A 17227-nucleotide genomic window follows, 5' to 3' on the forward strand; every position below is an offset into this window, starting at 1 on the left:
TGCGTAAAATATATAAATAAAAATGTATATTGTGGCTCCCGAAGTGAAAAGTTTGGAGACTCCTGCTGTTGGAAATGTGGAAAGATGTTACCAGTTTCTTGGATCATGATACTGTTGCCATTAACAAAGCACTTTATTTAAAAAATACACGTTCCATAACACTAAGCCAATAGTAACGACCCTTTCCCCCTTTTCCAATAAAAAATAATTGGTCGTTCTCCATTCTATTCCATAATATTGTTCCCTCCCACAACAATCAAAATATTGGTTCCTCTTCTTTTTCTCTAAATGTAAATAATCCCTTTCCCCCCCCCCCCTTCCCGTAATAATGTTATTTTTCTCTTCCCTCCCATGACACACTATAGATGCTCTCTCTCTCTCTCTCTCTCTCTCTCTCTCTCTCTCTCTCCCCATTCCAATACACAGTGTTCTCCTCTATTGTCATTTCATCCCTCATTACCCCATTATCATTCTTTTCCTACCCTTGTACTATTCACAGATGACACCTCAATCCTATCACTGTTATTCTATTTCTGGTCTACTCACTAGCACTAGTTTCACTGTCACAGTTCAAGCGTGCCCACTCACCACCATCCACCGTCTAACCACACTAGTTGCTTCTAAAATAGCGAGGGTCACTCTGATCCATAAAGGAGGTGACCAAGCTGACTTGAATAACTATAGACCAATATCTAACTTACCACTGCTCTCTAAAATCTTTGAAAAATTAATTCATAGACGGATCTATTCCTACCTCGTTTCACACAACATACTCTGATACCTTCAGCCCTTTCTACCTCAATCTCTTGCTACCTTCTAGCCCCGCAATATCCTCTGCCCCGCTGTTTTCTGTAACCTACTGATCATCCCATCCCCCTTCTGCCGCCCAATGCCCTCCTTCCTTCCCTACTCTGCAGCGCTGTATAGCCCTAGTGGCTTAGCGCTTCTTTTTGATTATAATAATAATTCACTAGTTGCTTCTACTACGTCCTTTCTACTCCATTCTATCCTCCATCCGAGCATCCCATTATTCACTACATCACTATAATCTAATCCCATTACAAACGCCATTTTTATTCACGTACTTTTCCTCCTTCTCTTTATCTCTCCCCCTCCCTTTCTCCTTTCCTCTCTCTCCCTTTCCATCTCTCTACTCGGGGCAAAACATAATCTTCTCCAACAGAGCTAAAAGTGTCTTCATTACCACCGACAGAACTCCTTGAAGACAGCAAAAGAAGATTGTAACTCCCTCTTTTAAATTGCCCAATTTTTCTCTGTCCATCCTCCCCCCCCCCCCTCGTTTTTATCCCTGCCTCATACCTTCCCTCCTCTTCCTTTCTCCCTTCCTTCCTACTCTCATTTCATTACCACAATTTCAGACGTGTTAAAGGTAGGTTAATTCAGTGTCTTTACGCGCCAGCCGGTTTCTCATACTCCTTTTTTTATGAGTATATCAAGCTCTTCTTTTTATCGTAATTCAGGTTTCATTCCAACGGCTAAGCCAGCGAACTTTTTATTTTGAGAATAAACTTGCATTCAGTAGCTATTCGAGTCCGTGTAGTTCAAGAAAATGCCCTCGACAAATTGTTGTTTTTGTGAAGGTTAAGAAAATTCCCTCGACAGATTCTTTCGTCTTCTGGATGAAGCAGTGCATTGCCGACACTCATGAGAATAATTTATTGGGCCAAAGTTTAGTTTTGTGTAGAGCGAAACGTTGTCCCTCTAAAATTTTTATTCTGCAACTTATCTCTAGTCTTATTTTCTTCTCCTTTTAGAGTTAATGTGTTTCATACCCTTGGTTCACTGGGCGATAAACTACGACTTGAAGCTTCGCTGATGACGCTGCTGTAAGAGGAAGGAAACTTATCGCCTCTGTTTCAGTGGCGATTTTCCGTAGCGTTACGTCAAGAACTGGTCTTAATACTCCTTTATATTCACTGAAGGTTCCTCCAGGTCACTAGCACTCCTTGAAGCTCCCTTTTTTATAGTTACTAGGGCAAGGGTTATGCTTCTTCCTGGGATCCCGAGTGCTTCATTGTTGTCTTTGAAACATTAGATATGTTTCGTATTACTTGGTGCTAATTGAAATGTTAATAGGGTTTCATATCAGTTGTTTTAGGGTTGCTAGTGCTGATGTTCTTAAGTTCTCTCTTGTTTCTAGTTAGTGCTCTAAGACGCTACAAGTCAGACCGTCTCAAAGTCATCCCACGAACTAGTGGCAGGGTCAAAGGTTCATCTCTACAATGAGTTGGATATTGAGGGGCTCTTGATCTAGGGAATTGGATCTGTGATTCGGTTCCCCGAATTGACCCTGAATATCTTCCATCTTCCCCCCCTCCCAACATGCGCTGTATAATCCTACGGAGTTAACGCTCCCCCGTGATTATTATAATAATAATATTACAATGAGTTAGATAACTTCACCTTCCATCTAAGTATCATTCAAATGATAGATGCTCTTGGCTGTATTTGAAGCTCCTGGAAAAGATTGCAAACCTCATATAGCATCCAGACAACATATAGCTCCCTACATCTTTCCTTTCTCGGGTAAGGTAATCAGTCGATGGCGAATTGCGTCTCTTCTACTGCTTGCGCTGGATGATTCCACATATACAATAAATCTGGCCTCAGATACGTGTAGATGTTCTAAAGAGACTTAGAGTTACAAAGAGACAGCGCCTGTCTGACTGCTGCTAAGAGATATCCAGTTCTCTCTCTCTCTCTCCATGGCTATCTCGCCGATTCCGGAAGACGCCACTGTTTGCTCTCATCTCCCTCGTTAACATATTAATGTGTATGCGAGTGGGTTTTCCTCAGGCCAAGAATCTGGTTACTCCTCCTGCGTGTGTCGTAAGTACCTATAAACCCGCTGCACTAGTCATGTACTGAGTGGTTGTATGTTGTTGTACTGTCGGTCTCAGCCCCACTTACATACACAGATTGTATCACTGGCAACGACAATGTCTCTCATAGACAAGCTTGAGTATTACTGAATTTCATGCAGGAACCTGAGCTTTAACTTGCAATTCGTTTTTCAATGTATATTTTGTTGCAACTCAAGGTATTTTACTCAAAGATGAAATGTTTAAAACTGCAAGTAAAGGTTAGTGGTGTCGACAATACAACATACAACTGGTGCTGGAGCGAACAAAAAAAAAAATTAGCGCACAAGGGTAAAAAAGGGTACGAGTGTAAAATTGACAGATGGAATACTACGTAATTAGAAAAGAAAATGGACGAATTACGAATAAACAGGGGTGTTGCAACCCCTGAATGGGTTGCAATGATTATTATGTATATATATAATTATTACCTTTTCATATAATTTTATATTGCTTATATTTGCGATAATAGCTAAATCGTAAATGTATTGCTTTATATTATTTGACTTATGTTGTTAGGCTGTAACATATTAAGTGCTCAGTTCAAGTCTTGATTGTCAAACTACTGTAATTATCGCTTGTAGCTCGTTAGACTGCCGGCTTCTTGCTGGGCGGCTGCAGTTGTCCACGGAGCTATCACGTGATCGAGGGGGGGGGTGTCCTCACCTCGCCTAAAGTATTCAGTCTGCTCTAGACTCTCTTGGAGGTTGGACAGATTGTCCGTCTCATTATTCTTGTTAGTTCTGTAGAACTCTGTTCACAGAACCTTGTATAGACTTAGTGATTTTCGACGTTGTACTGAGGTTGTGTGTCTCATAGACACTCTGAGTATCTCAGGTCCTGAACTATAGCTTCTGACCTAATTTTGTACTGATTTCTGTGTATTGTCACAGTCGGGTATTTTCTTATGCTGAACTTAGATTCAGTATTATGGGAGTTTTGTGACTTTTGTGGAGGATCTGCTGATGGTCCCTACTAGCTGTCGTTATATTATCTCCTTGTTCCTGATTCTGTGTCGCAGTTGCTTGTTATATTGTTGTTCGGCTTATCAGTCGTTTTGTTGTTCAAGCAGACTGTTCTGGTTGCCAGTCGGTCAAGAAGTTAGTTTATTTAAGGACTTTGTCAGTCACTTGTTTAAGTCTAGTCGAGTCGTGAGACATAACGAACTACTTAGAGCACTTACACGCATACACAAACTTGTACATATTTGTAATATCTTATTAAATGTTAGTGTACCAGACGGTACTTAAGAATTATAAATGTGATATGTGCTTTCAGCACAATAATATTGTACTTGAGAGAAGTGATGTTATTTTGATTATTGTGATTAATTTAATTTAATTTAATTTGATAATATACCTCTAGACTTAATAAATTTATTAAATTTTAATTTCTCTAGTTAGTAGCCTACCAGTTGTAATCCTGAAGCATTATTGAATCATACTGAATTCTAATGGATAATTGGACAAGGATACTGACTACTTGTTACGAAAACCCAGTAACAGGCTGGACGCTAGAAGGGCAGTCCTTTCTAGTATTCACTGGAGATCTCTAAGCTTTTAGAATCGCGTTTTTTGTAACAAGGGGAAAACATGAATTTGTCTGATAAGGAGAAGGTGTAAATATTAGAGAAGAATGTTTCGTATTTTTTAAAATGTAGATGATCAAATATCAGCAGAGATTTCATGCATATGGCAGGGAGGTACAGGACTGTCAGAAGGTAAAACCCTGAAAAGAATACGAAAAACGTGCGTGAGCAGTACAAAGGTCTGAGGTGGGTACAGCACCTACAGTATGATTATGACACATGCATTTATTGAATGCATGTATGAAAGCATTGTAGGTACATGCGGTACAGTAGACAGCTGTGCACTGGTCATTATATAAAAAGAAAGTGAAAAGGAGTACAAGTATTTTAGGGAAATATGTATGATGAATATTTCAAGTATACGACAGAATCGCTATTAAAAGTTACGGAAAAGAGAAGGTAATATTGTAAATAAACACTGAAATGAGGAAGGTATAGGGAAGTGGATTATGATTGTTGAATCATGTGAGCAGTAATTATACATAGGAAAAGAGTTTTCTTTACTTGTAAATATATGCAATAAATATACAATAGTGTGCATAGTGGAGTGATGTTGCTGGCATTACAAATATATTTAGAGGCCAAAAAAAAAAAGGAAAAAAATAATTATGGTTTTTCAATGAATGCACGAAAGAGGAATACTTTCCAGTAAATTTTGGCTTTAAATGGGAATTTGTAATATTGCCGTGGTTGTTTAGTGGATTTATAGATGGGGTTGTAAAATCATTGTTGAATGGGCATATAAACCGAGTTCTACAAACATGTTGGAAACATGAGCGGGTTGTAAACATAATGAACCGGACTGAAAAAAGAGAGACTGCATTTACTTAGTTGATGACAATGTTTTGGAAGATTCAGAAGTTGAAGAAGTTTGAAAGGATGTGTTAAAGAAGGAAGTTGCAAGTGAACACCAAAAAGATCAAGGTGATAATAGGTTGGACGTAAGAGTGGATGGAAGAAGTATGGAGTAAAGTCGAGTGTCGGAAGATGGATATCTGAAAGATGAAGTGAAAAGCAAAGGAGACAAAAGGAAAGATGTGTTAAGATTTTTGTAGAGACAACTCAATATATTAAAAACATATAAAAGTGTAGTGGTAATAATACTAGTGAATTGGACCTGCCTCGCATGGGCCAGTAGGCCTGCTGCAGTGTTCCTTCTTTATGTTCTTATGAATATGAAGAATGGTCTCTGAAATGATGCAGCTATGTGGAGGCTGGAGGCGTTGGAGATGCCATGTCAAGAATCCATGTGGTTTCTTCATAATATGCAGAGAAAAAGGAGTGACGTAAATAGATGACAGATTGGCAGTAAGAAAGATTAAATCCAGGCACTGAAATATACTTTTAGATCGAGAGGGTTTATAAAGAGGATTAACTGAAGGAAATGCTGGCAGAGGGCGCTGAAAGAGGCTTTGATAGGAAGGGGCTAAGTTTTATATTTTCTTTGGAATGTTATTTCCTTTAGTAAATTGTAAACTACATTTTTTTACTTCGTGCTGAGATCAAAGAAACAAATTAACCACAGTTTGAAGATTTTTTTTTATAAAGGCTGTGAGGATACGACATTAATTACATTTCGAAGACTTTTTAAAGAAGGTTGTGAGGATACGACATTAATTACATTTCGAAGACTTTTTAAAGAAGGTTGTGAGGATACGACATTAATTACATTTCGAAGACATTTCGAAGACTTTTTAAAGAAGGTTGTGAGGATACGACATTAATTACATTTCGAAGACTTTTTAAAGAAGGTTGTGAGGATACGACATTAATTACATTTCGAAGACTTTTTAAAGAAGGTTGTGAGGATACGACATTAATTACATTTCGAAGACTTTTTAAAGAAGGTTGTGAGGATACGACATTAATTACATTTCGAAGACTTTTTAAAGAAGGTTGTGAGGATACGACATTAATTACATTTCGAAGACTTTTTAAAGAAGGTTGTGAGGATACGACATTAATTACATTTCGAAGACTTTTTAAAGAAGGTTGTGAGGATACGACATTAATTACATTTCGAAGACTTTTTAAAGAAGGTTGTGAGGATACGACATTAATTACATTTCGAAGACTTTTTAAAGAAGGTTGTGAGGATACGACATTAATTACATTTCGAAGACTTTTTAAAGAAGGTTGTGAGGATACGACATTAATTACATTTCGAAGACTTTTTAAAGAAGGTTGTGAGGACACAACATTAATTACATTTCGAAGACTTTTTAAAGAAGGTTGTGAGGATACGACATTAATTACATTTCGAAGACTTTTTAAAGAAGGTTGTGAGGATACGACATTAATTACATTTCGAAGACTTTTTAAAGAAGGTTGTGAGGATACGACATTAATTACATTTCGAAGACTTTTTAAAGAAGGTTGTGAGGATACGACATTAATTACATTTCGAAGACTTTTTAAAGAAGGTTGTGAGGATACGACATTAATTACATTTCGAAGACTTTTTAAAGAAGGTTGTGAGGATACGACATTAATTACAACTTGAAGACATTATTTACTAAGGTTGTGAAGATCCTAACAACTTTAGCGGTTATTTTGTTCATGACTCCACTGTTGGAAATTACCACCGGTATCTTCGGTGTCCTTCTTACGTTACTCAGAAGCGCGTATCCTTTGGACTGTCATGTCGATCCGTTAATAAAACATTAACAAACTAATATTCTTGCTGGGTCTGGATCTTTCTCCAAAAATTGGAGAAGAAACTTTAAAACCATATTCAGATATATTTCTTCCCTGTTATTTGTTCCCCGTTGAAAAGCAAATTTTCTTTCTTTCTTTAGCCCAAAGATAAGATTTTCTTCGGATTTTTAACCCCGGAGTGTCAGCCACCCAGGATAACCCAAGAAAGTCAGTGCGTCATCGAGGACTGTCTAACTTATTTCCATTGGGGTCCTCAATCTTGTCCCCCAGGATGCGACCCACACCAGTCGACTAACACCCAGGTACCTATTTGCTGCTAGGTGAACGTGACAACAGGTGTAAGGAAACACGTCGAAATGTTTCCACCCGCCAGGAATCGAACCCAGGAAATCCGTGTGTGAAGCGAGAGCTTTAGCCACAAGGATTTCTAACTTTCTTTCCTCTTGTATCTTTGGAGTCACTGATAAATCCCCGATGACAATTAGTTAAAGATAATATTTCTGCTGTTAATATAAATCAAACTATTCGTCTTGTTTATGCAATTTAAAACGTTTTATGCTTGCCAACTTCTCTATATATTTAATCTTTCAGCAGCTTCGCCTCACTACCTCTCTATACCACTTCCGTTTCTCCCTCCCTCTCCGTTTCTCCCTCCCTCTCCGTTTCTCCCTCCCTCTCCGTTTCTCCCTCCCTCTCCGTTTCTCCCTCCCTCTCCGTTTCTCCCTCCCTCTCCGTTTCTCCCTCCCTCTCCGTTTCTCCCTCCCTCTCCGTTTCTCCCTCCCTCTCCGTTTCTCCCTCCCTCTCCGTTTCTCCCTCCCTCTCCGTTTCTCCCTCCCTCTCCGTTTCTCCCTCCCTCTCCGTTTCTCCCTCCCTCTCCGTTTCTCCCTCCCTCTCCGTTTCTCCCTCCCTCTCCGTTTCTCCCTCCCTCTCCGTTTCTCCCTCCCTCTCCGTTTCTCCCTCCCTCTCCGTTTCTCCCTCCCTCTCCGTTTCTCCCTCCCTCTCCGTTTCTCCCTCCCTCTCCGTTTCTCCCTCCCTCTCCGTTTCTCCCTCCCTCTCCGTTTCTCCCTCCCTCTCCATTTCTCCCTCCCTTCCACCCCCCTCTCTCAACCCTTTTAACACACGTCTCCATCCGACTAGTGATTATGTAAAGCTATCTCACGTCTCAGTCTTGCTTCACCATCTATCACCTACTAATCCATCTTCGCTTCCTTCTCTCCTATATTCCTTCTTTTTCTCCCGGTCTCCCTAGCTTCCCTAGTGTCTCTTTATTTTCTCTCTCACCTCCCACACATTCCTCTCCTTACGTTTACAGCTGCAACTCCTGATTCTGACAGTGATTCAGTTACAGATTCATTTGGGACTGGTGACCCCTGATAGAATTAAATTCTTCTCCCCCCCACACCTTTTTCTTGATATTCTCCTCAGTTCCTCTTCCCTTAATATTTCCTCTTCTTTTAGCCTCCTACTTGTATTATATGCTTTTTCTCTCTCTCTATTCTCTTCTACCCTTCTTGTGACCTCTTCTTTACTGAAAAAAATTGTGATGAAAATGGCTTTGAAAACCGACATGCTGAAGAATTAAACACTTGTGTTACAGTTGGGAAGCTTTACTGAAGAAACGTTTCGCTAGCCAGTCTTCTTCAGTCCAATACGTAGAATAACTGATGCACAAGTGTCAGTTTTCAACTGAAGAATTTACAAACTAGAGCCCAGCACTAAGGACTGCAGCCCATAACAGTCAGGCAACACCCAGGTGAATATTTACTGATAGGTGAAAGGGCCAACAGGTTTCAGGAGACTTACCCACTGTCTCAACCCACCCGGAATTGAACCCGAGTCTTACAGGTGTTAGAAAGTGCTACCACTTAGTTATGAATGTAATAATTTACGATTTCCTTATTGCAATAGTTAAAGTGTATCTGCTCTGGCTGACATACTTTAACAATGTACATACGTAACGTATCCTGTTAGACGGAATACGACAGGGAAATAGGGCAGCAGCACACAAGTTGATAAATTAGACACATTTGCAACACACTGGCTTTATCATTCTTCTTTTTATATTGGACTGATAAAGCCACTGTGTGGCAAAACATTCCAACAATAAAGCTGCCAAAGTGTTGCACGTGTGTCTAATTTAACATACTGCTGATGCATCTTTTTTTTCTAATACAAAAAGTACCTACCTTCCTCATGATGCGAGTGATTCTCTCGCCATACTCCCATATGGACTGGTCACTGGCACTATCGCTGTAGTCACAGGATATCTTGCGTGGCTCTCCCAAGATGGGGGCGTCTCCAAATGCGTCCATCTTCTTGCGTCTTAGTCTGGCCAGAGCCTCTGACAAAACTCTCACCGCGTCATAGATCAACGCTGACTGTGCCTGAAGGACAGAGAAACATTATATTAGTGATATACTACAAAGGCACGTGTGATGCACTTAGGTATGTTTACTGAGGGACCGTCTCGTCTCTGCAGACGGCGTATACCTGTGTAATCCCCTCTTTTGAAGCTAGGCTTCTCCCTTCCTTCTCGTGCTGCTTCACTCTCCACTATTAACTCTACTATATATTCCAAACCCAGAACCACAAGATCACTAGACCGGTGGGCGATTCACGTGTGCTTCTTCAGTGGAATACAAAAGGTGGTTTTTATACTGGAGACAGTGGAAGAAATAGGAAATTTGAAGGTATTCAGTCCCTTGACCTTGATTGAAGGTGTCGAGTCCATAGTCAGGCCAAGAGAAAGAGGACGAGATTACAGTTCGAGACAAAAGGGAATCAATTAACGTGTTCTGCATACATGGAATCTTTCAAAACTGTGTAATTCGGTAGTATGTCTGCCTATTAGCAGACGAAGGAGGGAGACTTCACTACTTTTCAGAGACGAATGACCTCAAACATGTGTGTACTCACCTATATGTGGTTGTGGGGGTAGATTCGCAGCTCCTGGCCCCGCCTCTTCGCTGACGTGTGTGTGTATTTAGGGGGATGACCTTTATGTGCATAATTCAACATTTTGGAGACTACTGCATTTATCTTGAAACGTTCTAAACGATACCAAAAAAAACATCGATTTACATCATTTATGTGAGAAATTCCTCATGGTATTCCCTGAGAGAGACCCTGAATTATTCCTCAGGGATACCCAGAGTGTAACATTAAAGAATTTGTACAATATTATCTCTTTAAGTCACAGAAGGAAAAAAATCCTAACGGTTGTTCAATTAATCAATAATTGTTCTTAATAATACTACATTTGCTTTATAGGAAAGCGCTAAATCCGTAATGATCATACTGATACTAAATGAGCAATCAAATGTGATCCCTTTAAGAGCCACTCAGCGGCATCAAGTCTTAAGGGGTTTAATAATAATAATAAAATAAGTTATTATTATTATTATTAAGATTAAAATAATAAATATTCACTTAAATAATAAAGGACAGTTTATTGGTGAGATCACAGGACAGACTGTTGGATGTAATGTTGGACCGTTGGTAAGACCGTTGGAACCCATTGGAGAGACGGTTGGTCAGACCGGTGCATTGATGACACGCCGAACGAGTCTGTGGGATTTCTGAAAGCCAATGAAATATTTTCCTGTCTCAGCCGCAATCCTCGCCATCACCACCACCATACCCTGTACCTCTACCACCACCACAATCACCACCTCCATCACCATACACTGTACCACTACAACTTTCATCTTACCCTCCACAACTTGTACTACCACAACCACCACCACCTGTACCACCACTACCACCACCCACTTGTACCACCACCACCTGCACCACCACCACCTGCACCACCACCACCACCTGCACAACCACCACCTGCACCACCACCACCGTCAACTTTCCTGCTGGGTTTTCCTGTCCTTCCCTCCACCACCAGCCCTGACAGTGATTGAATGACTGATTCGTAAAAGATAACCTTTTGTCATCACAGCAACGAAGTTATTTATGCCTGAAAGAAATAAAGCCAAAAATATCTTACAAACACATGAGCAAAAACTACGATATATTTAGAAAACGTTTCGGTACTGAGACCTTGATCTTCTTTGAAGTGATCAAGGTAAGAAGATCAAATGGTTTTTAAATAAAGGTGTGCTGATGTTTGCTCATGGTAGCATTGCACTATCAACATTGCACTATCATCATTGCACTATCAACATTACACTATCAACACTACACTATCAACACTACACTATCAACGCTACACTCTCAATGATACACTCTCAATGATACACTCTCAATGATACACTCTCAATGATACACTCTCAATGATACACTCTCAACGTTACAATATCAATATACCAAAAACTAAAATTGAGTTAAGATGTATATAAATATAATCATCAAAAATATAGACATAATTGGGGTGATTTAAATCCATTGCGACTACGGTAAGGAAAAACAAGAGAAGAACTGCAGCATTTTTATTTCCCGAAGCTGTAAAACCATATGGGTCATTCAGCACAAGGAGTAATGGATGCTTGATCCACCGTTCACTAATTCTGGCAAGAATAGGATAATACGGACTCAGATGTACAGATCATTTTAACGAGGTAGAGGGGATTAGGAAGGAGAAAATGAGGAAGGATGGATAGAATGGGACGTGAAAAAAGGTGAAAGTGAGGAAAGGGAGAGGCTTAAGGCAAATAGGTGAGGAAGCTTTTTTGGGGATAATAGGAGATCAGGGGAGGAGTTAGGGAGAAGAGGCTGTGAGGGAGAGAATTATGGAGAGAGGTACATGAGGGAGGCGGCTGGAAAGAACTAGAGATGAGAGAAGGGATTTGGGAGAATGAGATTTGAGTGACGTGTTTAGAAAGAATGAGATGTGAGGAACGTAGTTCGGTAGAATGAGATGCGAAGGACGTAGTTCGATAGACTGAGATGTGAGGGATGTGTTTAGGGAGAATGAAAGCTGAGGACATTGCTGACAAATAGCCAACTATGAAAAACAAATTTGTAAAGCAAGGTAGCATATGGGTTGTAACTTCAGCTCGGTCACCTGCGTGGCCATAAGGGAATCAGCACCAACGAAAGTTATCCTTCTTAACGAGGATGACTGTAGGCAGAGCCACTTGGAACGTCCATCCTGCACGCACTCCCTTCTGCAGGGGTGTAAAACTACTTAAAGTAACGCAGAGAGAGAGAGAGAGAGAGAGAGAGAGAGAGAGAGAGAGAGAGAGAGAGAGAGAGAGAGAGAGAGAGAGAGAGAGAGAGAGAGAGAGAAATGAGAATGTTGGTCGTCCTTCTTGGTCTAGGCACACTATCGTCGGCGTCACTCTTGAGGTAATGTCTCCCTCCTGACGCTGATATCCTCTCTACCTAGCTCAGTCTTTCTCTCAGTCTTACTCTCTCTTTCTCGCTGTGTCTTACTTTCTCACGCTAGTAAGTTTATTTAGTTACAGGTACACAAATATAATTATCATACATAGTTTAACATGTGTGTAAATTACCTAGGGTAACCTCCCCCCCCCAAAAAAAAAAAAGTTAGTGACTTACTTCAATTGGGGTCTTACTCTCTCACGCTGCCTCTCTCTCTCTCTCTCTCTCTCTCTCTCTCTTTCGCTGTCTTACTATCAGACTTTCTTACTCTTAGACTGTCACTGTTGCGTGACGTCTGTCACACGGCTGCTCATGCTTGGGTATTCTTCGACATTTGTCATTATCCCTTGTTCTCTTTTAGTTCCTCTTTTATTCCTCACCTTTATTTCCTGCTGAAGGCTGAGGTTTTTCACCCTGCTCTTTGGTCTCTTCACATTTTAGCTTCAAGGTTTTGTAGGCATTTCAATATTTCAGGTTTAGCTTCTAGGGTATTTCCGAGAATCTACTCCAGGTATCGTGGGTATGAATTTTGTAGCCCACAATACCCTACCACCCCTACGATACTGAACCACTACCCCACTTCCACCCATCTTCTCCCCTTTACAACCACGATATACCATTCACAACCACATATCATAACCACTTTATAAGTACATGAATATGAGAATGGAGGAGCACTGCAAAAGCTAGGCAAGTCCTCCAATCCAACCTTTCTCACTCGTATATTAAAAACCAAAACAGTCACCTGATATTTTTTAAATGCACTGGTTGTCTCCCACACAGGCAGGGTGACTCGAAAAGAAAGAAATTCTTTCATAAACTTTTTTCATTTTTTTAAATGCTCCAGGCATTTCAGTCGCCTCTTACGGCACGCATGACTTACGGAGGAAGGATTTTTCTCCACTTCCCCCATGGAGGTCATCTGGTATTACCTTCACAATAACGAATTAACACAACGGAATCATGGCAATTTACATACTCTCGAGTAAAGAGACAATATACACACCATCTCCTGCATTAAACTCTCTCTCCCTGCCCTCCACATCTTCCTGGTGGAGCCGTGGTGGGAAGGTGGTGGGCAGCGTTCATGTGTGAACTTGATAACGGGAACTCTTTTAATAAAATGGATTACCTACTCCATCAGTGCCGCGGGCTTTGTGCCCGAGCTCGGTAAGCACCAACAAATGAGAGTACGAAGGCTTAATGACTCTTACATAAAGCTGTGGGAAGTTATTTTCCAGAAAAAAAATGACGCTCGCCAAATACCACCATCACCACCTGTGCCACTTTGTGATAATCTCAGCGAGGCGCAAAAATAATTCATCAAAATGCTAATTTATGTCCTTGAAAACAAAGCAGTTTGCTCCTTATTTTATATTCATTATCGTAATATATGTTTTAACCTCCATCTCACCTAAAAAGTGCTAAAATAAAACAAGAAAATAAATCTCAGTGGTTAACAACCGTGAAGATAATTTTTAAACTCGGCGTGAAGGAACAATAAAGATGTAAACAAGACAGTGAAATGACTTGTTATCATCTTCTTTACGTCCACTACTATTGCGGTCTGTTTTTTTCACCCTCTTCCTCGCTATTCTCTCGTGTATGATTATCATTATGACTAAGCATGGGCAGGTGGGCACGAATTCCATCCTTATCCTGCCCGGTGGTAAAGGCGTGAATGCCACTGCTCTTGAGGGAGGGAACCTGTGCCCTGCAAAATCCCAGGCGTGAGTGTTTTCCCTTATCGAGCCGTCACTCAGGCGAGCTCTGTCAATATTGGTCCAGATTAATGTTGGAATTACCTCCACGTGCAAACTGGAGTTGTGTTGACTTTCCCTGCCTTGTATCTCCTGACGCGGCTGACGGTGTTGCTGACGATGCTGTTGCTGACGACATGATTACTGGGAGTTTTATCGACTCTCCCTGCTGACTATGATGCTGACAATGAGCATGCTTATCTCTTCTGTTTTGATTGTCAAAATTTGTCTAGATACACAGTAAAATACACTACGTGAAGAACAAACCTTTATTTACAGATCCAGCAATTCAATACAAGACATAGCGTGACATGACGTAACATAGAAATTGATGAAATATCATCTATATCTGTGGACTCAGCGCCACTCATACTGATGGTTCTTATAATAATAAAAATAATTATTACAGCATGATACAATGTATAGAGATGGGTGACATTTACTTGTGTATGCAGAAATCCCATAGTTTTGCAAAGCATTACAGCAGTTTTGCAAATGAACTGGAGATACAGAGGGTTCTACCAAATTGTTCTATAACACTGGAATGAAGTCACTAAATCATAATAACAAAGCCATACCAAACGACTCACTAGCCATGGGTTTTAACCCCACCATACCGTGGTTTATAGTGTTGAAGTCATAATGAAAACACCCTCCAATCGTCTGATCCTGCCGTCCCCATTTCCAATAAATTCAGCACGTGCTTAATCCATAAATGCGAGTGCCACCAAACAGAAGTGGGGGAGGAAAGGCAGGTAAAATGATAAGAAAAGAGGCAACCTTAGTTACAGATGAGCATAACTCTCACGGATAACTCACAATCAATTGATTTGATGTAACAGTTGATGGTACCGGGAACTAGGTGTACTGGGCCAGGTCCTGCCGCATGGCAAGTCTAATGCCGTTTCACTGTTCAACGAATGCTTACAGTGCAAAGATTTCACAGACACTGAACAAATCACCCGCACATAGGAGAAGCTTCTGATCACGTTTCAGTCCGACTTGGACCATTTATAAGTGACTTGTAAATGGTCCAAGTTGGATCGAAACGTCGTCACAAGCTCCACTCTCCTATGTACGGGTTATGTATTGTTCCAGTCACCGTATTGTGCCTATTTGTTCTTTATTTCACAGTCATATCTGCATCATGGCACCAGCTGTGACCTCTACCTCTTTCCATGGCCTCAGCTCTCATGGTACATATTAATATCAATAAAAGCTATAAAGCTTGGTGTGCTGGGCTACAATAGAGCTAAGTGTGCCGAGCCAGAGTACAGGGACCAGTGCCCAGAAGCTCTCTAGCAACAATACAACACAAAAGCCATAGAGCTGGAGTCGCAGCACTGTGGCCACGAAACTAGAGCTACAGCGCTGGGGCGAAAGTCCTAGGCCACGAACTGGGGCAACAGCGCTAGTGCTACTGTGCTGGACTGCAGCACCGGGGCCCGGAGGATGGTGGACTGCAGCACTGGGGCCCGGAGGATGGTGGACTGCAGCACTGGGGCCCGGAGGATGGTGGACTGCAGCACTGGGGCCCGGAGGATGGTGGACTGCAGCACCGGGGCCCGGAGGATGGTGGACTGCAGCACCGGGGCCCGGAGGATGGTGGACTGCAGCACTGGGGCCCGGAGGATGGTGGACTGCAGCACTGGGGCCTGGAGGATGGTGGACTGCAGCTCTGGGGCCTGGAGGATGGTGGACTGCAGCACTGGGGCCCGGAGGATGATGGACTGCAGCACTGGGACCCGGAGGATGGTGGACTGAAGAACTGGGGAAGCTCAGGTGCCTAAACTTAGGGATCAGGGACTGAAGCATAGGGGTCAGAGGTGCGGGTACAGAACTCAGTGTAATGTAGCTTAGGCCTATAGGTTTCATTCGTATTAATAAAATATATACGATTTAAGCAGTTGTATTTAATATCATCCGGAATAAATTTATTTTTTGCAGCTAGGCTGCCAAGTTTATGTGATTACAGTTTAAAAAATTAGTATTTTCATAGGTAAGGTCTTATAATACACAAATAACCTGCATAAAGATGAATGAACCAATGACGACGTTTCGGTCCAACTTGGATCATTAACTAATTAATTGTCCAAGTCAGACCGTAAGGCAGTCAAAAATTTAATTCTCTCATGTACGGGTTATTTGTGTATTGTTGCAATCACGGTATTGTGCCTTTTCTCTTCTTTAGAGGGTTAATAAAATCATTGGCTAGGCTATTTTATGACGATCAGAGAAGCTTGCTAGGATACAATAGCAATTGCAAAACAATGTAATAATGGCCTTTAATTAAAGGAGGAATGTGTTAGCTTGGCCAGGGAAAGAGTGAAAGTTGTTTTACTTATCTATTGTTTGAGTGTGTGTGTGTACCACACATGTTCAAAGGTATATCAAAGGTGTATTTGTTTTTGAAGTGATTATATACTGGCAGGGTTTTCTGATTCTCATGGTTTGGTTCTGAACAATATTTACACAGTTATACCGCCAGGTTAGAGATACGTTTAGAAATTTGTAATGCTGGGTATCAAATTACTGGGTCAAAAATATTTTTCATTTTTCAAGTTCAATTATATTTGTATAAAATTTAGGGGCTGAAAATAGCCCTGTTTTGTCAATAGTTAGGAAGCCAGTAATTAATTGTTAATGTTATTTATGATAATTTTGTGATGGATAGGATGTGTGGGAGGAGGTTGTGGACGTGGCCATCCTCACTCTGGTTTGGGCACCATTATCTCAGCTGGATATTGAGATATAAAGACATGGTTGAATCCTGGCGGACTGAACAGGGTTTGCCCAACCTGATGTCAATACTGCCTTGGGCAGTATTGACAATGGGCTGGGAAAATATTTCTGTTAGTGGGTTTGGGTTTGAGAAGGACCTGCCTAGTATGGGCCAGTAGGATTGCTGTAGTGTTCTTCCTTTCTTATATGCTTAGGTTTCCAGTATAATGATGAACTAGAATATAAAAATAAAAGCAGGTAAAAGGAAAACTGCCAACATAAGT

The 17227-nt window shown here is 41.0% G+C and overlaps 1 protein-coding gene across 3 annotated transcripts in view; it reads right to left on the reverse strand.

Annotated features, from left to right (window-relative positions):
• LOC128701873 (glutamate receptor 1) overlaps positions 1–17227 on the reverse strand; it is a 1634372-nt gene that overhangs the window by 346971 nt on the left and 1270174 nt on the right. For all 3 annotated transcript variants that reach the window (XM_070099830.1, XM_070099829.1, XM_070099831.1), the window contains exon 8: positions 9315–9512. In XM_070099830.1, coding sequence (XP_069955931.1) covers positions 9315–9512 — 198 coding nt within the window. The remainder of the gene's footprint in view (positions 1–9314; positions 9513–17227) is intronic.

This window comes from Cherax quadricarinatus, chromosome 69 (genome assembly GCF_038502225.1).
Source record: "Cherax quadricarinatus isolate ZL_2023a chromosome 69, ASM3850222v1, whole genome shotgun sequence".
NCBI lineage: Eukaryota > Metazoa > Arthropoda > Malacostraca > Decapoda > Parastacidae > Cherax > Cherax quadricarinatus.